Below are 27,149 nucleotides of genomic sequence, written 5' to 3' on the forward strand. Positions count from 1 at the left end.
AGGAAGGGGAGGGGAGGGGAGGAGAGGAGGGGGGAAAGAAGGGGAAGGGGAATAGGAAAGAGAGGGGAGGAGAGGGGAGAGCAGAGAGAGGGAGAGGGAAGGCCCTTCCTGTACAGGGGCATGCAGAAGGACCCCCAAGAGCCGTTGGAGACAGATGCCATTTTCCCAGGTATCATCCAGGAAGAGGGGGAGGGAGTGAGCACGGTGTCCTCGGGCTTGCCATCTGTGGGTGGGATGGTTCTGCCCCGTGGGCCTGGGCAGCCCAGCAGAGAAGGTGCCCGGCCAGCATTCGCCAGCTCAGGGCGGCCCTCGGCTCCCCAGGGCTCGTCCTACCTTTCCGCACCACAGATAGCAGATCTGGCCGGTGGCGAGCAGGAAGATGTCACTGGAATTGAGGGAAGAAGCCCGGGCGGGCACCTCGGTGGTCTTGGTGTTGTACTCGTCCGTGCCCCTCACTTGGAACAACCGGATGTCTGGCTCGGGGTCCACGCGGCTGTCTCGGCCGGAGCCGTTCTGGAAGACAATGGCGATGCCTCCATCAGCTCCGGGGCACCTCCGAAGGGGACCACCCCATTTCTGCTCAGAGACCCCCAGTGAGGCCGATTCTCCTCCCAAGGGAGCCCCTCCCCCCCGGCTCCGCTGTCCTCATGAGGAAGGAGCTTTCCCTTAGCTGAGGCTGCAGGTGTCTGGAGACCCCAGGGACTGCTGCCCCCAAAGGCCCCCACCCCCGGTCCCAGCCCCCCACAAGCTCTTCTCTACCAGGGTGAGCTCCACCGTCCTGGTTTCCTGCTCCAGTCAATCTTCAACTCAGCAGCAGCCTTCCCATGCTGCCTCTGCAGGGCTGGCCAGTCTTCTGCTGCCCTGTAGACCCCTTTCTCTTCCCAGAATCTCCATTTTGAGGAGAGGTCTGGGCTAGCCAGCCTTCATCGCCCTCCCCACCCTGCTTCTCACTTTCTGGACTCCAATTCGTGGTCCTGGAGGGGACCTTCCCCTTCCCCTTCCTCCCCCTTTCAGCTCCTTTTATATCTTGCCTTCCCTCATCAGAATATAAGCCCTTTGAGGTCAGGAACTGCCTTCTTTTTGTTTGTATTTGTATCTTCAGTGCCCAGCAGTGCCTGGCACATGGTAAGTTCTTAGTAAGTGGATTTGTGGTCTGTCTGCCCAGGCAATCATCTGTTCTAGGTGCCCAAAGAATCGGAAAATGCGTGGGTGCCCATCAGCTGGGGAATGGCGGAACGAGTTTTTATATGAAGATCATGGAATATTGTTCCATTAAAAACGATGAACAAGCTGAGCTTAAAAAGGCCTGGGAAGATTTACATGAACTGATGCTGAGCGAAAAAAGCAGAACCAGGAATACATTGAACACAATAACGGCAAGAAAGGTGATTGACTATGCAAGACTCGTTTCTTCTCCGCGTTTCCAAAGCAATAACAACAGACTTGGGACAGAAAATGCCGCCTGCATCCAGAAAAAGGGCTGAGGAAGCTGATTGTAAATCCAGAAAAAGAGCTGAGGAAGCTGATTGTAAATCCAAAAAAAGGGCTGAGGAAGCTGAATGTAAATACAAAAAAAGGGCTGAGGAAGCTGAATGTAAATACAAAAAAAGGGCTGAGGAAGCTGATTGTAGATCCAGAAAAGGGCTGAGGAAGCTGATTATAAATTCAGAAAAAGGGCTGAGGAAGCTGATTGTAAATTCAGAAAAAGGACTGAGGAAGCTGATTGTAAATTCAGAAAAAGGGCTGAGGAAGCTGATTGTAAATCCAGAAAAAGGACTGAGGAAGCTGATTGTAAATTCAGAAAAAGGGCTGAGGAAGCTGATTGTAAATTCAGAAAAAGGACTGAGGAAGCTGATTGTAAATCCACAAAAAGGACTGAGGAAGCTGATTGTAAATCCACAAAAAGGACTGAGGAAGCTGATTGTAAATCCACAAAAAGGACTGAGGAAGCTGATTGTAAATCCACAAAAAGGACTGAGGAAGCTGAATGTAAATCCAGAAAAAGGACTGAGGAAGCTGATTGTAAATCCAGAAAAAGGACTGAGGAAGCTGATTGTAAATCCAGAAAAAGGACTGAGGAAGCTGATTGTAAATCCACAAAAAGGACTGAGGAAGCTGATTGTAAATCCACAAAAAGGACTGAGGAAGCTGATTGTAAATCCAGAAAAAGGACTGAGGAAGCTGAATGTAAATCCAGAAAAAGGACTGAGGAAGCTGATTGTAAATCCACAAAAAGGACTGAGGAAGCTGATTGTAAATGCAGAAAAAGGACTGAGGAAGCTGAATGTAAATCCAGAAAAAGGACTGAGGAAGCTGAATGTAAATCAACACATGCTCTGTGCACTTCTTTTTTCTGTTTTTTAACCTCTCCCATGGTTTTTCCCTTTTGCTCTGATTTTTCTCTCCCAACATTTATTAGAAATAAATAAATTTACTAAAAAAAAAAACCTAGAGTACCCAGAACTGAACACAAGACTTCAGAGGCTGGACCAAGCCATGCTGGACTACCACCTCTTCATCCAGGATACTGTGTCTCTCCTCCTTAGATTCCATCGTTCACCCATATTGAGCTTGTGGTCCCCTAAGAACCTCAAATCTTTTCCCTTGAACTGAAATGCCCTTCTATCTTGTTTTATGAGGTTGTGTTTTTTGTTTTTGTTTTTGTTTTTTTTTGTTTGTTTTTTGTTTTTTTGTTTTAATCCAAATGTAGAATTGTGAGTGATTAGATTTGAGCCAGTATCTTAGCTTGTCAAGATCGCTGAGGTGGAGTCCAACTCTGACACCCGACATTTGGTGATTTCTCCAGCTCTGTCATCTGCCTTCCCCCAAGTCCTCGATAAAAATGTGAACCATCATAGAAGTGGGCACAGATCCCGGGGCACTTCACTCGAGACTTTGCTCCAAATGGACACCAGTCTGTTACTGCGCTACTCTTTGGGTCTGGCTCTTTGAAAAAGTCTGAAGTCACTGAACAGGACCATTACAAAGGCTCCAGCCTTCCCCTGGCTCCACAGGAATGGCCTGGGAGAATCGGTCACATGCCTGGCTAAAATTCAGACCAGCAACATCTGGGTCATTCCTCAGAGCCAAAATGAGGCTCAGAACCTGGGTCCACTTATCCCTGGGAAGACCACTGGACGTCCCATGGGACAGGCAGGGCTAGGTGCTCCTTTGGAAGGAGCACTGAGAAGCTTCAGGATGTCCAGGGAAGGCGAGCCTGAACGGGAAGGGCCTGGAGTTCACACCATCCTACGGCCGGCCGAAGGAATTGGGAATGTCCAGCTTGGAAAGAGAAGACTAGAGGTGGGGAGGATGGCCATGATCCACCGCTCCAAGCTTTCCAAGGACAGTATGAGAGAAAGGGATTCACTGAGTTCTGCTTGGCCCCAGAGGGGAGGCCCAGGAGCACCAAGGAGAAGGGTTCAAAGGGCCAACTTGGGCTGGAAGGTGGGAAAAGCTTTCTAACTATGAAACCTCTCCCAGAATCAGGGGAATGGCCCACCTAGGGGTGTGGTGAGCTCCCCGTCCCTTAAGCAGAGGCCATGACCAGTGGCCATTTGTTGGGATTCTTTGGGGGGACTGACTGTCCTACCTGGCCCTGAGGTCCTGCCAGGGTCTATGATGTTGGGATTTGGTCATTTTGACCTCCTGCTAAGGGACCTTCCTCCCCCCCCCCCCCCCCGCCATCTTGGGAACTCCCTTGGAAGGAAAATGGCTCTGATTCTAGCAATTCTCTTCTCTCTTCCAAGCTAAATATCCCAGTTCTTTCAATCAGTTCTCAGATGGTGTGACCTCAGGGTCCTTCGCTGCCCACTTCTGGACACTCTCCACTTCTCCATGGTCTTCCCAAATTCCCTTTTCTTGACAGATGACAAAGCAGAGGGGCTTCCAAGGGCCACTCTTCTCTTACCTGAAACACAACGAGCCGCCCTCGGAAAATGGCCAGGAAGTGCCGAGGCTCCTTGCCCATGGTCACCCGCACCTGCACGGGTTCCTCCTGGTACATGTGGTCCAGCTCGAGGGCGTTGAGAGCTGAAGCGGTGACCTCGTCTACAGATGCATATCGACCCTATAGAAAGGGAGGAGTGAGGGCCCGGCCCCAGGAGCAGAAGGCAGGGCCGAAAGAGAACAATTAGGAGGAGCTGGTACTCAGGCCTGGGGAGCGGGGTGCCAGCCGAGCCCAGCAGGTGGCCGAGGGCTGGGAGATTTCAGGACCAGCTGCCCCATCCCATCCCTGGACAATCCTGCCCCCTCCAGCTCTCTCTTTCCCCTCTTTTCCTGATCAAAACTCCCTTTCACTTTTTTTTTGTGCCTTTTTTGTTTGCTCATTCCTAAACATGCGAGCCCTCCCAGTCTGATTCTTGTGGCTCTTCCAACATAAATATATACATAAGCATAATATATGCACACATGTATACAGACATAGATAATATATGCAGAAGCACAATCGATGCACACATGTATACAGACATAGATAATATATGCAGAAGCACAATCGATGCACACATGTATACAGACATAGATAATATATGCAGAAGCACAATCGATGCACACATGTATACAGACATAGATAATATATGCAGAAGCACAATCGATGCACATATATACATACAGACATAATGTATGCAGAAGCACAATATATGCACACATGTATACAGACATAATGTATGCAGAAGCACAATCGATGCACATATATATACAGACATAATGTGTGCAGAAGCACAATATATGCACACATGTATACAGACATAGATAATATATGCAGAAGCACAATATATGCACACATGTATACAGACATAGATAATATATGCAGAAGCATAATATATGCACACATGTATACAGACATAGATAATATATGTAGAAGCACAATCGATGCACATATAAATACAGACATAATGTATGCAGAAGCACAATAGATGCACACATGTATACAGACATAATGTATGCAGAAGCACAATCGATGCACATATATATATACAGACATAATGTATGCAGAAGCACAATATATGCACACATGTATACAGACATAGATAATATATGCAGAAGCACAATATATGCACACATGTATACAGACATAGATAAAATATGTAGAAGCACAATCGATGCACATATAAATACAGACATAATGTATGCAGAAGCACAATCGATGCACATATATATATACAGACATAATGTATGCAGAAGCACAATAGATGCACACATGTATACAGACATAGATAATATATGTAGAAGCACAATCGATGCACATATAAATACAGACATAATGTATGCAGAAGCACAATAGATGCACATATATATACAGACATAATGTTTGCAGAAGCACAATCGATGCACATATATATATATATATATATATATATATACAGACATAATGTATGCAGAAGCACAATATATGCACACATGTATACAGACATAGATAATATATGCAGAAGCACAATATATGCACACATGTATACAGACATAGATAAAATATGTAGAAGCACAATCGATGCACATATAAATACAGACATAATGTATGCAGAAGCACAATCGATGCACATATATATATACAGACATAATGTATGCAGAAGCACAATAGATGCACACATGTATACAGACATAGATAATATATGCAGAAGCACAATATATGCACACATGTATACAGACATAGATAATATATGCAGAAGCACAATCGATGCACATATACAGACATAATGTATGCAGAAGCACAATATATGCACACATGTATACAGACATAATGTATGTAGAAGCACAATCAATGCATATATGCATACATAGAGGCACATAATGTATGGCTATATGGCTAATATAGAGAATTATGAATGAATACCAGGATAATACCATTATGTATTTCCATATACAGGTCACATATATCCGTGGGAGACCTCCGGCCCCTCCCCCTGAGCTGGCCGGGCTTGCCCGAGGGGGGAGGGGCAGTGCTGCCCCCAAACCTCACCTGCCAGATGTAGATGATGTACTGGGCCCGCCCTGACTTCTGGTAGGTGTAAAGGACCAGGTAGCAGTCACCCCCATAGAACTGGCCGTACTTCTTGGGGTCCACGGGCTTCTTGTGTAAGTCCTCGATCCGCCACACCTGGGGAGCCGGGAGATGGTGCTGAGAGGGGGAGGGCAGGGCGGGAGAGAGTCCTCGGGGCTCCCCCAGCCTCGGAAGGCCAGACCCCCTGAGCTCCTCTCCAGACCAGGCCCGGAGGCAGGAGGCAGCCTCCCTCAGGGCCATCCTCCGATTCTCCGTCCTCCCCTGGGAAGGGCTGCCAGTGCTCTCCCTTCCCTGGGGAAGTCGGGACAGTGTCGATGGAAGCCGCCAGGGGTTGCTTTCCCTCTCTCTTTAGGCTCCAGGTTTTTTCCTCTGCTCTGTGGCCGAGCTTCCTAACACGTGTCCCCCAGTTCTAACCCGGGCCCAGGAGAGCCAGAGGCTTTTCTTGGCCACGGTGGCCGTCTGACTTGGGGCTCCCACCCCCCTTTCTAAAAAGGCTTCCTGGGACCCATCTTTTGAGGCAAATAGCTGGGAGAATGGCTAATCCTCATTAAGGCATTCAGGGTTTAAGGCCTGTGGGGCTCCCCTCCCCGAGGGGATCAGCATTTGATGGGACAAAGCCGTAACTCCAGAATAGGGCAAGCTGGCGGGGGCGGGGAGGGGAGGGGAGGGGGGAAGGGGGGGGATGCTCTGAATGTCTCAGGTTAAAGAACCGTTAACGATGCACCAGGAGTTCAAAGGGCAGCGATGAGGGGTATTCATGGGATGAAGGCTAAAGAGTCTAATAGAAACCTTGAAGGGCTCAAGTGCAGCAAAGCCCAACAGACTGAGGGAGGTGAAAGCGCTGAAAGGAAAAGGAAAAGTGATTCCGAAAACGATCCCAGCACAGAGTGGATCATCAGAAAGGGAGCTGAGCCCAAGGGATGGAGCTGGGTGGGGGAGGTACGGCGGCCTCGAGATCCTTGCCATCCTGGAAAAGCAAGAAAGAAAAGGCCAAAAAAATGGAGAGTAATTGAGATCAAGGGGCAACAGGAACAGGGAGAATCCATGAAAGCCACCCCCTGACACTCCCAGGCACAGCAGTGATGTCGGAACACTAGGAACGAGGGGAGAGACTCGCCAGCAACAGAACGGGCACCGTCCCAAGGGGCACCAGTTGATGTGAGTTAGCTAGCTAATACACAGTTATTAAGCGCTTACTGTGTGCTAAGCCTGCACACACACACACACACACACACACACACACACGGCAAAAGCCTCCCTCCCCTCAAGAAGCTTAAAATCAAATGGGGGGAATGCCCAATGACCAATTCAAGAACAGAGTTTGGACTAATTGGAATCTATTGCACAAAATTAAGAAGCAAGAGCCTTGAATGCAGAATTATTAGGAAGAACCATCCGAAGACTTCCTCGAGACGTGTGCATTTCCAAAGGGCACCCCGAATGAGGACTTGAAACTATACACACTTTTCCCTCAGATGAAAAACCAGCCAAAAGCATTCAAGACTCTTCCCAGCACGTGACTGACTGATTCACTTAATGTTTCAGACTATAAAGAGAAGCAAAAGGCTGGAAAAGAAGGATCCCAAAGCCCTCAGCTTTGTTATCCAGAAATAAAGACTTGGCCAGAGCTTCCTTCCCAAGGACCACGAGCAGGTAGTTTGGTGGTTTTCCTGAATAATAGTGACTATAAGCAGCCACACAACTCGCCCTTCCAAAGCACTTTATATAGGTCACTTTCTGATTCTCCTATGCCAGAGATGGTATTCCATGGTGGTAAATTAAACAATAATATAAAAAAGCGTCATAGGAAAAAGAACAATCAAGCCATTGTATTGAAACATTAATAACTGAACTCTTTCATTAAAAAGAAAATTAGGCAAAGAGTGAAGTTTTAAAAAAGCCCAACCTCATAATAGGAACCATATTCAATCCAGATTGACAGCCTCAATTTGAAAAGTCTGTTAAGTGTTTTGATATTGTCATCAACCACAATAAACTAAAATGTATTGACATTGGACAGTCTAATTTAAATCAGAAAGCAAGGAGAAAGAGAAACATTTTTCCATGGAATTCAAAACTGAATTTAAAAATGAGTCTATCCACTTAAAATCCATGAGCACTTAAGAGGTTTGCAGCAGAACAGACAACTTCTAGGATCAGCAGAGAGAATGAAACAAGGGAGAAGAACTGTAGTAGGCTATGTTAACCCCTCACTATCGGACTGTGATAAATCCAACCAACAGATAAGGCTGTGAGGTTCTTTACCTGAGTTATTATCCAAGCTGCTTTTTTATGTTTCATGCACAAACACCATTGTCCACATTTTACAGATGTAGTACGAGTGACTCATTCCTGGTTGTTGAGCAGCTGAGAATCACAGTAAAGATCTTTACCAAGTCTCTCCTAAGTGGACATCTAGAACTCTCTTCTACTAGACTAGGTAGCAAGAGAAAGTGGCAAAGACAGAAACATAGACATTGAAAGAAGGAAAGAGAATGAAATTCAATTCATTTCACTCTGACATCTATTAGATACCAGCTGGGTACAATAGGTTTGGCTAGTTCTAGGACTTTTTATTTCCAGAACTCTTCTGATTGGTGATTATCCCACCTAGATGCCATATCCAGGCTCATTTTTTTGCCTGTTTCTATTCACTTTCTCTCCCATCATTTTCTCCACAGCTCTTTACTTTACTTCTAATAGAGGATCAACGCTGTCAGTGCCTTTGAAGAGTCAAGTCAATTAAGGTTCCTTCAGCCCTTACTCTACGTGCATCATTAGGGACAATGAAACAAGGGAGAGGGGAGGAGAGACCTTCCAGGAAGTGTGGTGATGAACTCTGGAGAACAAAGGATGGCTTGTGGCTGGGGCTTCCCAAAAAGTAAGTTCTCATGCCTACAAATTTCCAAACTCAACCTCCTCCTATAAGTATACTTTTCCCTTAATTACAAGAGATTCTCTTTGCTTTCTTTTTTGTATCTCCACCCCCCCAGGCTAGGCACATAAAAGCACTTAGTAAGTGCTTTGTTTCATTCATTAGTTCATTAATACTCCAATAAAGAGAACTTAATGGGAAAAGAATAGCCTCTTTCCCCCTCCGGCACACAAAGATCTAAGAAAATGGAGGGATTATTTGTTGGGTTACAAATTAGCTGGGATTTAGGGGTTCTAACCCGAGAAAGTGAGCAGTCTGTAACGGTTCTCAGTCACTCTTTTAAGAGGCCATTATTCTTTTAAAAGCACCCAGCTGATTAAAGTAAAAGATAAGGGTAATAGAATACTCTTTATCAAAATCTCTGGCCTGCAGCCAAAACAGGGCTTGGGGCAATCTCAGCAAAGCAGAAAGGGAAGGAATGGAGTTGAGTCCTCACTTTAAAAACTTTACTAAGAGGGGCAGCTAGGTGATACAGTGGATAGAGTTCTAGCCCTGAAGTCAGGAGGACCTGAGTTCAAATGTGAATCCAGACACTTAACACTTCCTGGCTGTGTGACCCTGGGCAAGTCACTTACCCCAAAATGATTTGCCCAAAAAAAAAAAAAAAAATTCACTAAGGAACCAAGTGGTGTCCCAATGGGGGGAAAAGAAGAGGGAAATATCCAATGAAGCATGAATTAATGCTATTTCTGAAAAGCCCCTAACTTTGTAAATAAAATAAGTTTCTTTTTTTTTTTTTTTTTTTTGAGCGTGTTTGCTGGTAGTAGGAGTGGGGGAGACCTTTCCCATCACCACTTCCAACCCATGCTGTCCACACTGCTCTGCACATCCTCACCTTCCCCCTCACCTGAGGGGAGATCGGAGAGCCAGCCCGGCCCAGGCCTCCAAGTCTCCACACCAGGTTCCCCTTTCTATGTCCCCGGAGGGGGGGGGGAGGGAGAGGGGCGTGTGGCAGGACTCCAAGGGGGCGGAGCCCCGATGGGACCAAAGGGAGCTCTGCGGCTGCTGTGAGCGCCCAAGCCGGCCCCGCCGTCCAGCCTGGGTCCCTCAGAGAACCCCGCCCAGAGAGGCTGGTTCCGACCCCGTAAATGACCAGGCTAAGACTGAAAAAGGAAACCGTAGACAAATATGGTTTTTCCCAGACCTGTGATTTCCCCGCACGAGAAGCCCCTCCTCGGGAGAGGCCCCCGCCCCGCCCCCACGGCCTCTGCAGTGAGGCCGGCCCCAGCATCTCTGCCTCTGCAGCTCTCCATCCACAGCGCATTGCCACAAAATGGCAGCTTCAACCACAACTCGCAACCTGAATGCAGCACCTCCTGTCGGCAAGTCCACAAGCGCTTATTAAGCACTGACTGTATGCCTGGCACCAAGCTCAGTAAATGCCAGGGATACAAAAAGCCAAACGCGCTCCTGGCCCTCAGGGAGCCCACGTTTTAATGAAGGAGACAACATGCGGTTGATGGGTCCCTACAAACTACGGCCTGGCAGCCGGGAAGCTGCGCTTGGAGACAGGAAGGCTAAAGCAGAGAAAGCGTCCGATGTGTGACCCTGGCCCAGTCCCTTGCCCCCCTCCCCCCATGAGCCCCCTCCTCCTTGGATCGTTGTAAAGTCCAGATCCACGGTATCCTGGTGATTGTCGCTGTAACTACAGTCAGTGTGGAGAACTAGAGGAGGGTTTCCTATCAGGAGAGTCAGGAGAAAAAGAAGGACTGAGGATGGCCTCCGGTCAAATCCTGCTCCTCTGAGCCTTAGGGACGAGGCGGGGGCCAGCCGGGAAGCCGGACGGAGGAGACAAAAGGGGGCGGCCGCGCAGGCGGCGAGTACTGGGACTGCCACCGGGTGCCGGCCGGGCCCCCAGGCTTCCACGAGGCGATCTCCCCCGGCCCTCACTGCAGCCCCCCCCCAGTCCTCAGGGCCCCCTCCCCCAGCCGCGGCTCCTCCCCCTCCACAGCCCCTCGGCTAAGGACAGGGCGGCGTGGTGTGTCGGGCTCTCTCCTCCTCCCTCTCCTGTCACTCTGCCGCCGCCATCCCCCCCTGCCGTCTCACGGGCAGGTGACCTTTCCCTTGCCAAGGCTCTCGGAGCACAAATGGCCCCTCTGCCCCTTCTTCTCCGGCAGATCGCCCCCCCCATCCCCCTTCTCTCCTCGTCTTTAATTTCTCCCCATCGGCTGCCTGGGCTCGGGACCCCTCCTTCCTCAGAAGCCCCTCCCTCCGCCCCCACCCTGCCGACTTCAGCCGGCCGCAGCTCCCTTCCACGTGCCGCTTCCACCCAGAGGCCCTCCTGAACTTCCCTGAGTGAGTGAAGCTCCAGGGGGCGCTCTGGCCTTCCTATATCTCGTCCCCCTCCAGCCTGGACACTGCTCCTGCCCCTGTCCCTGTCCCCGCTTCTCTGGAGGACTTCGGGACACCTGGCTCACTGTGTCTCAGCCTCTGCCTCTGTCTCTCTCTGTCTCTCTGCCTCTGTCTTTGTTGTCTCTGTCTCTCTCTGTCTCTCTCTCTCCCTCTGTCTTTGTTGTCTCTGTCTGTCTCTCTGTCTCTCTGTCTCTCTGCCTCTGTCTTTGTTGTCTCTCTCTGTCTCTCTGTCTCTCTGCCTCTGTCTTTGTTGTCTCTGTCTGTCTCTCTGTCTCTCTGTCTCTCTGCCTCTGTCTTTGTTGTCTCTGGCTGTCTGTCTCTCACCTCCACCTTCCCGGATCCATCGTCCACCATCCTCTGCTCCGCAGCCAGCTCGGGCTGCCCCTGCAGGTGGGTCACATCGAACTTCACGGGCTCCACTTTGGCTGGGGAACGGAGGCAGAGCAGCCCGGTCCTTGGTCCCGAAGCCCCTCCGGGCCCGGCTCCGGGGCCACCCCCTGGCCGGCCCCCCTTCCTCACCAGTCTTGCCCAGGCTGTAAGCCCGGCCCGGCCCCTCTGGCTGGTCCTTGTCTGTCCACTGCTGAAAGAGCTGCTTGAACATGGCGGACTCGAAGCCGTCGTTCACCACCTCCACGTTGGTTGTGGCTGGGTAGCCCTTGGCCTGGATGAAGCCCTGGGGGGTGGGGAGTGGGGCTGAGAGGGAAGGGCCCCTTGCCGAGCACCCTGCCTCCCGGTGCATCCCCTGGGCTCTCCACAGCCTCCAGGCAGGATCAATGAAACCGTCCTCCACGACCGCTCATCCATCCGCTCTCCCCAACACTCCTTCCAAACACTCAGTCGCTTTTTGTAAAGAGGTCACCCCAGCAGCCCTCCCATCTGACCAGACCGGCCCCAGATAAGGGGGGGGACAGATGGCTCCCACACTGAAAAGGGGCTCCCCAGGGTGCAGCCTGGGTCCCTCAAATCTGCCGGGGGAGCCCCAGGGAAAGCCCCGCTGGGGCCTCACCACTGCCCGGCTGAAGGCCGCCTTCTTTTCCTCCTTGCTGGAGCCACGGCCCCTCCACACGTAGATCTTGAAGCCCCCTTGGTCCAGGATGTGACAGTCCTAGGAGGAGAACGCCCGGGAAGGCACATGCTTCAGCGGGCCCAACAATCGGGGAGAAGTGAGCGGTCAGGTTTGGGGGAGGAGGCCGTGCTGGGAGGCTGGAGGGGCTGCTCAATTTGCAGAACGGCGCCATGGATGGGCTGGGCTGAGTGGGGGGTCTCTGTGGCTGAGCTGGGGGACGTCCCCACTGGCCCTGAAGCTGAGGCCTTGAGCCAGGGACGAGCCTCAGAGGGGAGGCCGCCATTCCTGGGCTACGGGCCTCGAGCCTGGGATGAACTTACCTCATGCTGTAAGAGGTCTTGCGTCAGCGGCCGCGTGGCAATCTCCTGGACCACTAAGTCCTCGTCCTTTTCATAAAGGCTGGGGGAGGCAGGCCCAGGTGAGTGCCCTCGTCCCGGCCTCTCCCCTGCCTTCTCTTCCCTTTTCTCCAGCTCGGCCCATTCCTCCTGGGCCTGGCCCCGTCTCTCCCACCCGAGTCCTGTCCTCTGGGGGATGGCCGACGTTGCCCAGGTCCCTCCCCCTCTCGATCCCTCCTTCTCATCCGTCACCCTGCTGATCAATGAGCTTCGCTCTTGGCCCTCTCAGACCTTTCCAGCTCCCAAGGGCCCCTTCCCCCCCCCCCCCCGAAGCCATGCTGCGATCAGGGACCCCAAGCAAGGCCTCCGAGCAGGCGATGGCGCCAGGCCTGGGACGCCCACTCACTGGTACAGCCGGAGGTTGGCCTTCTGGAACTCGTCGGCCCTCTCCTCGGTGACGCCGTCCCGCAGCGAGCCGGCCCGTGGCCCCAGCACCGTCTCCATGATCTGCAGCAGCTCGGCGGAGCTCAGCTGCTCCTCATCCACCACCCCGATCTGGGCCCGGCCGCCCCGCTCGCCGTCGCGGATGTTCCGGGCCAAGGCCAGTCCCTGCCGGGCCGCAGACCGGGGACAACTTGCGGAGCCTTCCTCCCCCAGACACCCTCCCCTGAGCCTCCCTCCCCGCCATTTCCTTCAGAGGCCGGAGCAGCCCAGGATGTCCTCAGGGCCATCTCCCACCGCCCCTGGACCTGGCACTGTGCCCTGGGCACAGACTTGTGGAGAAAGAAGCCCCGGGCGAGCAGTCCAGAGAAGGGGGCAGCGGCAGCCAGAGGGGCTTCCTTGGTGTCCTGGGAAGCCCTCAGCTGAGGGGCGGGCCTCCTCCAGCCCCCCAGGCCAAAGCCCCCTTCTGCGGCCTGTTCTTGGACCCCCAACCCTCAGCCGGCAGCAGCCGCCTTCCCCTCCTCCAGCTGCCCTCCCGGGGCCCTCGCCTGCCCGGGCCTGGGAGCACTCACCCGGGACTTCTCAGACAGGTTGGCTTCGGGGCCGTTCCACTGAATCAGCACCTTCCCCAGGTCCAGGAGGAAGACATCTCCCTTGTTAAAGCTGTCCCAGGACAGGTCCACCTGGGGGGGGAGGAAGTGGGAGGGTAAGAATGAAGCAGGCCCCTGTTTGTCCTGGGTGACTGTGGGTGATGTCCCTGTGTGACTAGGAGTGACGGTGTCCTTGTGTGTCCATGGGGGACCGTGGGTGACACCCTGCCCTATGCACGCACTGGAGCTGAGACCTGACCCAGAGCCCCTGCTCATGGCCTCCCTTCCAGGGCCCCCAGACTCGGGTGCCGGCCTCTGCTCCACTTGTGGGGCTGGGAAGGAGCTCCCAGGGACGAAGGAGGCTGGGACCCCTTTCTCCCTCCCCCCCAGCCCCACTCTCTCAGGCCCCCACCGAAGGCCCTCCTGGGGAGAGGGCCAGCCCGGCTGCGAGGTCGCTCAGTGGCTGAGCTGGGAGCTCCCCCCTCCCCATTCACAGGGCACTTTTTCTCTCAGATGCGCCAAGCTCTGGGCGCAGCCTTGCACATGCCGGCCGGGCCCGGCCCCCCTTCGTCCCCCGCCCTCTTCTAGGCCGGTCCTCTATGCTTCCCAGGCCGGTGGCAGGCCGGCGGGGCCCAGGGGTCGCTGGGGGCCGGGGCTCCTCACCTCCGTGGCCGTCACAGGCTTCTTTCCCTTGATGTGGAGGAGCCTCTGGATGTTGTACATGTTGGTCTCCACATGCTTGAAGCCGGAGGTCAGACCCCCCTTCTTGTAACTGGGGGGACAGAGCCGTGACCAGGAGCCCCTCACTTAGGGGGCAGCCATGGGGGGAGGGGGAGAGGGGCGGCCCCTTGCCTGCTTCCTGCCGCCCGTTCCAAGCTCCCGGCCCGTCCAGAAGCTGGCACTCCAGCAGAGGGGCCCCCCGCCCAGCCCGGGCCCCACTCACATGATGCCCTTCTTGAAGTAGCTTTTGAAGACCTCGGACTCATAGCCCTGGACCTCCCGGTGCTGCACGGGGACGTCCCCCAGCAGCCCGTCCAGCTGGGCCGCGAAGGCCGCTGCCGCCCCCTGCTCGTCCACCGCCGAGTCCTTGCCGATCCAGTAGTGGATGTCGATGGCCAGGCCCCGGCTAGTCTTCTCATTCTGGGACGGGGAGTGGTGCACGCTGGGGGCTGGGCCCTCCCCCACAGCCTTTCTTTCGCCCCCCTCCTCATTACCAGCCAAAGCCCAGGGCCAGCCCCCTCTCCCACCCCTGCCCTGATCTCGGGAGGAGGTGGACGGCTCCTGGGCCCGATCCAGTCTCTCTTTCCGTGGCCCAGTCTCTGTCCCTCTCTGTATTTCTCTCATATTCACTTCTCTCACTATCTCTCAGGAAACTCTAAAGTCCTGGAAGGCTCCGCCTGGCTCATTTGTACCCTGGCATCCCTGGCACACCTTGGGCACACGGTGGGCACGTAACAAAGTCTGCCAGCTGGATTGGATTTTCACTAGGGACAATCGGGGCAGGCTTCAGGGAGGCGGCATTTGAGCCACACCTTGGACGGGCCGGCTTTTGGGGACAGAATGGAGAACAGGAGCCAGAGCAGCAAAGGACACTGAGTGAAGGCAGCAATGGGCGGTTGGGCCTTGAATGGCAGGTGGACAGGTGCCTTTGGCCGTCACCCTAGAAGCGCCTCCTCCCCCAGTCCCAGCCTGGCTCCGGACTACTCACATGCAGGATGATATAGCAGTCACCTTCAAAGAAACTCCCATAGGCCTTCTGGGGGACGAGGACCATCTTCATGTTCTGGAAGAGGGAGTGAGAGACTCATGGGGACGGCCCCAGCCCAGCCTGGCTCCCAGCATCCCCCTGCCCCCTCAGGGACTGTCCCCTCCCTGCCTTCCCTCCGTCTGCCTCTCACCTCAATGATCCAGATCTGCAGGCCCTGCAACTTGTCGATGGAGGGCAGGCCGCTGTCCTTGTCCATCCTTCTGGTTTGGGCTAAAACACGAGAACCGAAAGAGGCTGGTGAGGGAGGGTGGATGGGGGAGCCCCGAGTGGCAGCTGGAAGGGATGTCTGGGTCACAGAGGCCACCTTCGTGGGGCTTGGCCAGCTCCCAACGCCCAGCTGGAAGGGATGTCTGGGTCACAGAGCCCACCTTCGTGGGGCTTGGCCGGCTCCCAACGCCCAGCTGGAAGGGATGTCTGGGTCACAGAGCCCACCTTCGTGGGGCTTGGCCAGCTCCCAACGCCCAGCTGGAAGGGATGTCTGGGTCACAGAGCCCACCTTCGTGGGGCTTGGCCGGCTCCCAACGCCCCACTTCCTTCCCCTGCAGTGCCCCTGGACCTCCTCTGGAGGAGGGGCCTTCAGAAGCCCGATAGGCACCAGCAAGGGGAACTCAGACTCCAGTGCCAGGCTCTGTTAATGCGCAGGCTTGGGGACCAGAAGGCGCTCATGGCACAATGAACAATTGAACGAATAAGGGAATGGAACAGGGGCGGCTGGGTGGTGCAGTGGGTGGAGCCCCAGCCTGAAGTCAGGAGGACCTGGGGCCCCAGACACCTTACACTTCTGGCAGGAAGGCAGGAAGGCAGGAGGGCAGGAAGGAAGGAAGGAGGGAAAGAAGGAAGGAAGGAGGGAAAGAAGGAAGGAAGGAGGGAAAGAAGGAAGGAAGGAAGGAAGGAAGGAAGGAAGGAAGGAAGGAAGGAAGGAAGGAAGGAAGGAAGGAAGGAAGGAAGGAAGGAAGGAAGGAGGGAAAGAAGGAAGGAAGGAGGAAAAGAAGGAAGGAAGGAGGGAAAGAAGGAAGGAAGGAAGGAAGGAAGGAAGGAAGGAAGGAAGGAAGGAAGGAAGGAGGGAAAGAAGGAAGGAAGGAGGGAAAGAAGGAAGGAAGGAGGGAAAGAAGGAAGGAAGGAAGGAAGGAAGGAAGGAAGGAAGGAAGGAAGGAAGGAAGGAAGGAAGGAAGGAAGGAAGGAAGGAAGGAAGGAAGGAAAGGAAGGAAGGAAGGAAGGAAGGAAGGAAGGAAGGAAGGAAGGAAGGAAGGAAGGAAGGAAGGAAGGAAGGAAGGAAGGAAGGAAGGAAGGAAGGAAGGAAGGAAGGAAGGAAGGAAAAAGAAAGGAAGGAAGGAAGGAAAAAGAGAAAGAAAAAGATATATAGATAAATTCCCTCCTGGCTCCTCAAAGAGCTGAGGGATGGCTGAGCCCCTTTTGATTAGTGATCCAGGAAAAAGCCAGGAGAGCAGAAGTCCTACTTTGGGAGGAGAGCACAGGCGTTCCCAACTGTGAAAAAGCAAAGTGGATGAAATCAAGCTAACTCCAGGCCAATGGGATCGGACAAGATCCCAGGATGACTGAGTACTGAACATCTAGAAAAAAGGCCCAGAGTCCATGTGTCTTCTTCAAGAGCCAACGAGAGCAGAGAATGTCCTTTTGGGGGCAGCTCCTGTGCTGGCAGGTCTACCTAATTTTTACCTAGTTTACCTAGACATTAGTCAAGCATTTCTTAAAATTGATGCTACGACTGTGAAAAATGTCAGAGAGGCTCACTTCTGCAATGCTGCACTGGGCAGAGGCAGATCTGGCTTCAAGAGCAGTCATTAATGGCTCACCCCAGAGGAAGGTCTCTAATGGAGTGCCCCGGAAATCTGTGCTGGTTCCGGGCTGTGCCATGTTTTTATAGATGACTGGGATAAAGGAAGGGATCAGATGCTTATCCAAGTTGCAAATGTTATGGAGCCTAGAGCGATCTACAGTGCGGAGGATGGGTTCAAAGAGTTCTTCACACAAAGTAGGCCATTGGACCAAACTGAGTTAGCCCGGGACCACTAGGTGACGCCATAGTGTACAGCGTGCAGAAGACCCGAGTTCAAATCCAGCCTCAGACACTTCAGTTTTCCGGTCTATAAAATGATCTGGAGAAGGAAATGGAAACCACTCCACTATCTTTTCCAAGAAAAATCCCAACAGAATCACGGAGATTCAGAAAAGACAAACAACTGGACAAGCACCACAAGCTCGCAAGGGAGAAACATCAAGGCTCCCCCGTTAATGGGCCCTTGCCTCACTCTTCCCAGTCAACCATTTCCCTAACTAGCCTGGGAGCAGTCCCCCATCCCCCAACTCAGGGTCATTTTCCTTTCTGGCTCTTGTTCACTCATGTGTCCAGTCAGGTTCTAAGCTTCTTTTGCGGTGTCCATCTTTTATGTGGGTCTCCCTTCTCTGTCTGCCTACAGGCAGTGCCTCCCTCAGGCCCTCTGACGCCCCTCTCTGGACCATGGGAGAGCCTTCCTACCCTGCCTGGAGCCTCCCCCCAGGCCAATCCCTGCCCCTCACAGCTACTGAGGGACTGTCCTCACAGACCACTTTCTGAGCCATCATCCCCTCTGTGAATGCCCCAGCACCCCAACTTCCAGCATAACCTTCAAACTTCAGGGCTTTCGAGTCTGGCCGCCGGTCGCTCTGTGAGCTTGCTAACGTGAGCACTGTTCCAGCTGTGCTCTCTGCAACTACTTCCATGTCCTCTCTTCAGACTTTTGCCCAGACCGGCTGCCTCAGTGCCTGGACCGCCCTTCCCTTGCCTTGGCCGTTCAGAGCTCCCGCCCCCTTCTGGATTCAGCTCTAAAGCCAACCCGGGCAGGCCTTCCAGGTGGGTCTGAACCTTCTCTTGGGTGACTCTTCCCATTCATTGCCGTTTCGTGATCAGTGTACACAGCGTTTCCTGACCGGGAATGGCAGCCCCGTCGAGGACAGGGGCTAGTTCTGCTTTTGTCTCTCTTCAGAATCATTCCGCCTGCCGCCTCTTCAGAGCTGTGACCCAGAACGGGGAGCGTGCAGATAAGGAGGGCGCTATATGCCCGGGAGAACATTATTTGGCCTCGAAGGCGAGGAGGAGCAGGAGGCGAACTCTACAACAAGGAAAGCCACTGAACCCGAGTGGCGGTGTGGTAGTGGACCGAAGAGATATTTGGGGGACCCTACATTGGAGTTGGGGGTGCTGAGAGGAAGGGAGGAGGGGAAAGGCAAGGTCCACACTGGGAAGTCCAGCTGTCTCAGTGGCTGCTGGTCCCTTTCTGAAAGTCTCCAGGGGTTCTGAACCAAAGCTGCCGATGGGGAACGTGGAAGGGGCACATAGGGCATATAGGGGAACGCCCCGTGGATGCATCGGAGAAGGCTGGGGCACACGCAAGGCGGGGATCAGGAATGGAGGGGATCTGGCAGGGGCTGGGGAGAGGGGTCCTAGGAACTCTCTTTGCTGTCGCTGTGCCCTGGTGGCTCATCCACGGCAGCTCCAGCTGAACAGGACTGCAGCCACAGAAGTTTACAGAGGAGGCCCAGCGGGGCCTGGTCAGACACGAGTGGAGGGGGAGACTCGTGGCGATCTTTGGCGAAGGACTTAAATCCCCATCTTTCTCCTTTGGGGAGCAACCGAACCAATTGCAGTTTGTGAATGCCAGGGACCATCACGGTGCCATGAGCGATGGTGAAGGGCCGAGCTGGTGCGGTCAAGGGAGCAGAAACAGAACAAGCAAACGGCCTCGGAGCGCCTGAGACCGTGCCCGCTGACCAGCCCCGGGCCACGGCCAGTGACCTCCCGCCACAGAAGGCCCGGACAGGGCAGCCGGAGCAGCCCGTGGGGCATCGGGTCATTGGGTTTGCGCTTGGGGGAAGGAGGTAGCGATCGGTTGTGGGAAGATTGTGGGGTTGGTCTGTTTTGGCTTGAGACAATTGGGGTCCCATGACTTGCCCAGAGTCCCACAGTTAGCCAGGGGGGATTTGAACTCGGGTCCTCCTGACTCCAGGCCGGCTGCGTTCGGCTGCCCAGAGAAGAAGAAAACAGAGGGAAGGAGAAGCAGGCAGGCCGGAAGCTGCAGGGGACCTGGCCGCTAGTACTTGGGAGACGGCTGCGCTTTCATTGGCCATCCTCTTCCTCGAGCTCCTTACTGCGGAAACCTCCTTGGTCTGGGGCCCTGCCCCCCTCGGGAGCTTTAGAACTCCATCAAGCAATCCCAGGGAAGTCAGGCTGGGGGAGGTGGCCACGAGGAGGCCGGAGGCGGGGGAGGCCGGAGGCGGGGGCGCTGGGATCCGGCCCTGGCCCTCCTCCCTGCTCACCCGTGGGCTACATGGCCTTGGCCCCGCTCTCCCTCATTCATGGTCACAGCCTGGGTGTCCTTGATCCCCCCAGCCCCGTTCCGGTTCCTCCATCTCCCCCGTCCCAACTCCCCCCGCCCCCCCTCCCCGGCTTCCACAATCTGGCTACAGTTTAGCTTTCTGGCTCAATCCCAGTCTCCCCCTGCATTCCTGACATGCTCCCAGCCTTCCCTTCCTGGGTCCCCACAGTTTTCCTGTGTTAATGGCAGGGTTCAGACGGGTCCCTCCCCCCCTGCCCCCTCCTTCAGGAGGCCTCCCGGATTTCCCTGCTGATGGTGCTCCCCTCTCTAACATGGCCCTTTGCTCTTCTCCGATGCTCTCCCTGTGCCCCGCCAGTGACGATGGGCCCCTTCCCCGAGCTGAAGAACGTCTAACCCAGTCTTTGCCCCCTGCCATGGTCAATGTTTGCGGAGTCTGGGCTGCCGCTGAGCCAGGCAGCAAAGGGAACCCCTCTGAGGGCAAGAAGGGGGTCCAGGGGACCCCAGAGCCCACTCCCTCCCCGGGCTGGATTTCAGCACCAGACACCACATGTGACAAAGGCAGGATGTGGTCCCGAGGCTTCTCTCCCTCCTTTGAGGGAAGGGTCTCTCTCTGCCCACGAGGCCCCTGGGGCTCCCTTCCCCTGGGGAGCTGCACCTCCTTCCCCCAGCCCAAAAAAGGGCTGGGCAAGGGGCTCCAGGGCCTCAGGAAGCTCCCCCCTCTTAGAAACTGCCTCAAGGTCGGGGGAAGCAAGTGGAAGCTGGGGGGGCTCAGCCCAAGGCTTAAGAGGTTCAGCTTCTCCAAGGCCTGGGGAGAGTGGGGAGAGTTCAGGAGGGGGGCCCCTGCTGCCCCCCCGGCCGGCCTCTTCTGGGCAGCCTGGCCCAGGGGAAGGCTCACATCCCATCTCCCCATCGATCCTTTGGGCCAGGGGTCATTGCCCGGCCTCATCACTGCCCCCTGCCTCCCAGGGCCTCCTCTCTGCTGGCGCCTGCCCAACCTAAGGCCTCCCCTCTGCTCTCCCAGGTAGGATTTGCACTGACCTCCAGGGAAGCCAGGGGTGGTCTACAGTGGGGGAAACAGGCTTCTCTGAGGACCCACATAAATAAAGATGCGGCAGCGGGCACAGCTTGGGGCAGAGGCAGCAGGGGCTCGGCGGGAGGCCGTCACGGGCTCAGGATGAGAGGCTGTAGCCCCCCAAAAGTGGCAAAGCATTCGCTCAAAATGGCGACCCGCCCACAGGAGCAAATCCTGCAGTGGACCCGGGCTCGGCAAACTAATCAAGATCTACTGAGCCGGTCAGACTCCACCAAGAACTCCCAAGAGGTGGGCTGTGTAGATAACACCACCAGGCTATGTAAATGAGAACCAAGAACTGGGGGGGCTGTGTAGACAACACCACCAGGCTATGTAAATGAGAACAAAGAACTCCAGAAAGGGGACATGCTGTGTAGACAACACTACCATGGTATATAAATGAGAACCAAGAACTCCCAAGGAGGACAGCTCCACAGATCAATGCCAGCAGGCTTTACAAACAGCCTCAGAGGGGGGCTAGCAGGGGAGGCTTCCTGGAGGCAGCTTAAAGATTCTCAAGAATCTCAAGAATCCTAAGGCTAATGCTAAGGCATGGAGGACGGCAGCAGGAGGGACAGAAGCCCCGGGGGGGGGGGCAGCAAAAAGGCCGGCAGAGAGGGGCCGTCCTGGGTCGGTCCTCCCCAGTGATGGCTGCGGAGCTCTGTGTCTCCCTTAACCTGGGAGCTCCCTGAGGGCAGGAACTGTCCTTTGCCTCCCCTTGTATCCCCAGTGCTCGGCACACCTGAGGCCCTGATAAATGTTTCTTGCCTGCGTGTGGGAGCCAGATTGTGAAGGACACTGGAGGCTGAGATAGTGGCCAGAATGAGGCCGTGTCCTTGAGAAACAGAGACAGAAGTTCAAGAGGTTGGGGAAAGGAAGCAGGACTCGGGGTTGTGTTTGGGAGGGAGACCTGGTACTGAGCCCCCCCCTCCCTCTCCTAACCTCCCCTCCCCCTCCCAACCCCCCCTCCCCCCATCCAATCGTTGGAAAATTCTACCTTCCCCTCCCTCCCCTTCCATCTGCTCACACAGCTATTCCATGCCCTGCTCACCTCTCCCGCCTGTTGTGGTGATGCTTTCCTAATCTTCTCCCTGACTCTCCAAGGGCTTTTCCTAAAGCTGGGACCTGAGCAGTTCACTCCCCTGCTCAAGAACATCCCATGGCTCCCCAGTGCTCTCTCCTCAGCTTGGCTTCAAAGCCCTTCCCCATTTGTCCAGAGGACACTGGCCCTGCCTGAAAGCCGAGACTATCCCCCGGTAAAAGGGAAGGGCCTTGCAGGCAGAAGCTGCCGTTCATTTTTGCCTGCACCCACGGCTGCTAAGGCGCCCACGGCTGCTAAGGCGCTCACTGAATCCATCTGAGCTGGGGGAGATCAGGACCGGACCCAGAGACCGGGAGGGCAAGATGCCCTGGCCCGGGCCCTGGGGTGGGGGGAAGCGGAGGGGGAGGCGGGAGAATCACTTCAAAGGATTCCGACCCCATTTCAGCCTTGGGGAGGCCACGATTTCATTTTGTGCGTGAAAAATGTCAGGCTGAGGAGGCGCCAAGAAGCCCCCAGCTTCCTGCCCCGGGGCGCCCCCAGATCTGGGGGAGGGCCGGGAAAAGACTCTGAGAAGGGCGGCCGGCCAGGGAGAGCCGGGAGGGCAGGAGATGCCCCGTCAGTGACTCAGGAGCCCCGCCAGCCGCAGCCCCGGATGGAGAAGGGCCAGAAGGGGAGGGCAGAGCCAGGCCCGGCAGGACCCCGGGGTCTCCGAAGCGCATGTGGCGTCACATACCCTCACACACAATGTCACACCCAATGTCACACACGGACGCGCCGGAGGAATCCCGGGCCGACCTCGGGAGCGCGAGCTGGCCCCCAGGGAGGGCGCGGAGCGCCGGGCCCAGGGCAGGGAAGCCTCCCGGTCCCTTCCCGTTAAAGAGCTCCGCAGGGAGCCCCGAGCGCCCCGCGGCCCCCCGGCCCCGGGCCGGTCCCTCCCGCCCGCCGCCCGCGGCGCTGGACCCAGCGCACAGGGAAGCGCCCGTGCCGCGTCTGGGTCCGCGCGTCCTCCTGCTCACGCTCCAGCGCGCTCCTGCCCCGAAGCTCAGCCCGGCCCCCGCGCCCCCTCCCACGCCGGCCCCCTCCCTCTGGGCCTCCGGGCCGCCGGGGCGGGAAGGCTGGGCAGGGCGCGCCCCCTGCTCCCCAAAGCCGGCGCGGACCGGGGGCCCCTCGGAAACGCGGGGGGCGGTGCCCGGGGAGCAGGTGGGCCGGGGGAGTGGGCCACGCCCCTTTCCATCCATCCCTCGGGGAAGGAAGGGGGGGGGTCCAGCTTGGCCTCCCCTTCCCCAAACCCCGGCCCCGGGGCTCCCTCCCTTCCTCCTCGGAGGGAAGCCCCCCCCCCCCCTCGGGCTGCGCTTTCTCTCCCGCCCCAGGAAGTTTTCTGAGACTTCCCGGAGCAGGCCGGTGATTTCCTCCTCCTCCCTCTCCCGTCCCCCTCCCTCCTCCCCTCCGGAACCCCCAAAGCCTCTGGGATGCGGTTCGGGAGCGGCCCTCCTGAGGAGGTTCCGTAGGCCGACCCCGCTCCGGGCCCTCACCCCCCCCACGGACTGACCCTCGCACTCCAGCCCTTCTGTCCCCACGGCTCCTTCGGAGAACTTTCAGGAGTGGGCGGGGGACAGGGAACCCAGCCCCTGCTGGGGGGGGCGAGGAGGGTGCCTCTCCCCGGAGCCTCGGGAAACGGCGGCGACAGGGATGCGAAGGTTCGCCGCCCGCCCCCCCCCTCGTCCTTCCCCGCTGCGCCTCCGCTCTCTGGCCCCGGCCCCCCTCACGTGTCTCCGGCCGTTAATGTTTCACAGTCTCCTTTCCCCCTCGGGGAGCGGGGCCGTGCCCAGGGGCCCGCAGGGGGCGGGAGGATCGGGCAGGACCCTGAGGCGGGTGCCCCCCAGGCCTCGTGGCGGCCCCCCCAGTCCCACTCTTCCAGCCCTTGCCCCGGGAGAGCCAGGGACCCAACGGGGGGATGGGGGGTCCAGGACCCCGAACCCCAGCTCCCTCCCCCGGCGCCGGCCTGTGGCGGCATCCCAACCCAGGACTCACCTGGACACACCTTGGAGACCTCACCTGTCGTGCCTGCGGCCGGCAGTGCCCGGAGTCTGCACTGGCACGGCTGGGCTGGGCGTCTGCCCCCTCCCGCCCCCCCTGCGGTGGCCGGTCCTCTGGGCCCGCCCTCCCTCCTCCCCTCCTCCCTCCCCACCTCTCCCTCCTCCTCCTCCCCTCCACTGCTGCAAAGCCCGGGCACTGACTGGGCTGCTGGGAAACCAATGGCCGGTGCCCTGGGCGAGCTCTGCCTCTGGGAGCCGGCCCAGCCGCTGTCACCTCCGGGGAGAGCCGCCTCTAGGGAACCGGGGCTCCCCCTGGGCTGTGCTTCTGGGCCCGGGCTGCCCCAGGGGGGAGTTCTCTCCCAGGCCTCTGTGGCCTCCCCCAATGTGGGCCCCTGAGCCTTAATCTGGACCCCTGGCCCCTGGCGCTGACCCTCCTGAGCCCTCCCTTACTCAGGGACAGTCGGGAATGGAAATCCAGGACCGTCCCTGCCTCCGGGTGCTGACCCCTAACCGGCCCGGCCACACCGCTGGCCTCGGCTGGGTCCCCAGTGAGAGCCTGCAAGGCAGCGGCTCAGCCCGTGGCAGCTCCCAGGAAGCAGCGCGGGCAGGGGCAGAGTCGGGGTGGGGGTCTCCCTCCGCCCCCAGGGAGCCCTCCCCAGCCAGAGACGTGGGTTTGGAGTCTGAGGGCAAGGCCACATCCCAGGCCCAATGTCCTGGGGCCGCAGAAGGGACTGTCCAGGGAGGAAGACTGAGCATCCGCTCGGCCCAGGCCTGCTGCTGGCTGCCTGGGCACCGTTAGGCAAGCGACCTCCTGCTCTCCCTGGCGGGGTGGCCAGGCCCCGGATCCGAGGAGCCCAGCTGGGTGACCGCCGCCCGCCTCAGTCTCCTTAATTGTAAAACGGGGATAACAACAGCACTTCCCTCAGACTTGTGGAGATCGGCTGAGATCATATCTGTGCAGCGGGTAGCCCGGCACCTCCCCATGGCAGACACTCGATAAACCTGCCCTCCCGGTGTGTGGATGGGTGCAGTGGCCCTTCCTGTCTGGAGATCTCGCCCTCCTACCAGATGCTTCTGTGGCCACGCTGAGCTCTCCCCCCGGCTGGGGCAGAGACATGGTTTGTACCTTGAGGGCCCAGCACAGTTCCATGTAAACAGTAGGCATTTAATTGATGCTTGGAAAATTGAGTTCAATTGAACCTCTTTCCCCCTGGCCAGAGATGAGAAAGATCTGCCAGAAGAACTGCCCAGTACGCCCTGGCCTCCCCCATCCTCCCTCTCACTTCGGCTTGGGCTCCACCGGCGGCTGTCCCCCATGTCGGTACTCTCTGGCTAGGTGCAAGCACAAGGGCGCACCCCCAAAGACACGTAGAAGGCAAAGTGCTCCTATATCCTGGGGGGATAAAGATAGAAAATGGGGAGAGAAAACTCCTCAAAGGACTGTGGGAAGTGCACAGGGAGAGCCTATAGGCCAGGAGGAAGGAAGCGGGGCCCAGGCTGGTGCAGTCAGGGCAGACAGCCCGGAGGAAGGGCTCCACAGAGGGGGGTTTCAGGGGAAGCTGGCAGCCCCTCCTCTGCTTCCGGCTGAGACAGGGACCCCTGAGTCTGCCCCAGTTGTTAAACCTTTAATGAAGGTGGGAAGCCCAATGAGGAGGTGACCAATAGTCTGACCCTGAGAAAACAGCCTGGGCTTTGGGGGGCTTGAGAAGGGGATGGGGAGGAAGGGGAAGGGATGAATCCCAGGGGGCTCTTCCCACAGTCCTAACAGAAGCCTCCCCTCGGGTGGTCCAATCTCATCTCACAGGCTGGAGCAGGAAGCCTCGGCCCAGGGCACAAAGCAGGATCAGAAGGGGAGGGATTGGAACTCGCGTCTTTGGGGGTCCTTGTGTTCCAGAATGTCTTGGGTTTGGGTGGCTCATTCTAGCTGAGCCACTCAGAGGAGGAGGAGCGGAGGGGCTCGGGAGGATGGGGATTTCGGGGCCAGGTGGGCGTCTCGGCCAGTTACGGCCATCTGCCCGAAGCAGGGGTGCCCTCTGTGGGCAGAGCTGGAGAAGGGGGGAAGCTCAGGCAGCGCTGTCGGGGTCACCTGCCTGCAAGAAGCATGGGGGGGATGGAAGGAGCCGGGGCCCTCCTCCCGGCTGGACTAGCAGTCTTGGGAAAGCCCCTTCCCTCAAGGGGTCCGAGGCCTGACTTCCAGCATCAGGGTCTAGGGCTTGGGGAGAATGGGAAACCACCAGGCCCAAAGCAGGCTGAAGGGGAGAGTTGTTGACAAGGCACAGATGTGTGCCGCAAAGCTGCTACCACGGGCCACATGACCCTGGGAGAGAGAAATGGGGGGGCTGCTCTCCCCAGGACGGCCTCCCCCCGCGGTCCCCCTCTGGGGCAATCCCAGGCAATCTGCCTAGAGGAAGCCCATTGAGCAGTGCTGGGAACTTGGGCAGCTCTGGAGCCCTGGCCAGCCCATGGAAGTCACTGCTCACACTGTCTGCAGAGCCCCTGGGAAACCCTAGAACTGGCCCCCCAGAGACTGGGGTACCTGGAGCTCCCTAGGAGTGAAGTTGGAGCCCAGAAAAGAAATGAGCATATATTAAGCACCTCCAGTGTGCCAGCCACACAACCCTAGAGGTGCTATTGTGATCCCATTTTACAGCTGAGATAGAGTCCTCCCGACTCCAGGCTCAGGGCTGTAGCCATTGCATCTCCTGGCTGCCTCAAGGACAATATCCCGGCCTGCGTGCTGTGGGGCCTGAGGAATGGCCTCGGTCACCTCCAGTCCCCATCAGCAGTGCTGGGGAGGGGGAGGGGCGGCCAGGGGCCCCTGGGAAAGGCTCCCCCAGGACTAGGGGAAGCCGGGTCACTGGCAGTCTCCGGGCCTGGGCACTCTGTTCCTTCCCTGCCACTTATCTGTAAGTCACGGCCTCCCGGCTCCGGGCTCTGGGTAAATATTAACAAAGGCCTCTGTGTGGCCAGGGAGGGGGCAGGGATCCTAGGTTCAGATATCGGAGCCCCCCTCTCCCCTCCCCCCCAGCCCCCGCCTCGGCCCAGGCCTCAGGACAGAGGATCTGGGGCCGTTCCCACAAAGGGGAGGTCTCTGCGGTGTGCTGGTGCCAGGGATCGTGGGAACCCAAGGAGCTGGCCGGGAGCTCCCCTTCCTCCTCCCACCTCCTTCCTCCTCCCCCT

General features: G+C 56.7%; 1 protein-coding gene across 8 annotated transcripts in view; it reads right to left on the reverse strand.

Annotated features, from left to right (window-relative positions):
• Positions 1–24,069, reverse strand: part of VILL (villin like) — a 30,385-nt gene extending 6,316 nt beyond the window's left edge. For 4 of the 8 annotated variants that reach the window (XR_012485059.1, XR_012485060.1, XM_074284548.1 and 1 more), the window contains exons 1-14: positions 23,965–24,069; positions 15,616–15,695; positions 15,426–15,500; positions 14,661–14,857; positions 14,381–14,489; positions 13,700–13,810; positions 13,093–13,295; positions 12,672–12,750; positions 12,292–12,390; positions 11,805–11,958; positions 11,610–11,710; positions 5,957–6,094; positions 3,911–4,069; positions 334–513 (exon numbers count right to left, since the gene is read on the reverse strand). Coding sequence is in view for 6 of the 8 variants with exons in the window: in XM_074284548.1 (XP_074140649.1) it covers positions 334–513; positions 3,911–4,069; positions 5,957–6,094; positions 11,610–11,710; positions 11,805–11,958; positions 12,292–12,390; positions 12,672–12,750; positions 13,093–13,295; positions 13,700–13,810; positions 14,381–14,489; positions 14,661–14,857; positions 15,426–15,500; positions 15,616–15,681 (1,671 nt within the window). In the remaining 2 variants the exon portion in view is untranslated. Of the gene's footprint in view, positions 1–333; positions 514–3,910; positions 4,070–5,956; positions 6,095–11,609; positions 11,711–11,804; positions 11,959–12,291; positions 12,391–12,671; positions 12,751–13,092; positions 13,296–13,699; positions 13,811–14,380; positions 14,490–14,660; positions 14,858–15,425; positions 15,501–15,615; positions 15,790–15,981; positions 16,107–23,482; positions 23,502–23,964 lie in introns of those variants that run through there. The other 4 variants (XM_074284547.1, XM_074284545.1, XM_074284546.1 and 1 more) reach the window with 4 other exon arrangements.
• Positions 24,070–27,149: the final 3,080 nt, after the last annotated feature.

Source organism: Sminthopsis crassicaudata, chromosome 1, assembly GCF_048593235.1.
Source record: "Sminthopsis crassicaudata isolate SCR6 chromosome 1, ASM4859323v1, whole genome shotgun sequence".
Lineage (NCBI taxonomy): Eukaryota > Metazoa > Chordata > Mammalia > Dasyuromorphia > Dasyuridae > Sminthopsis > Sminthopsis crassicaudata.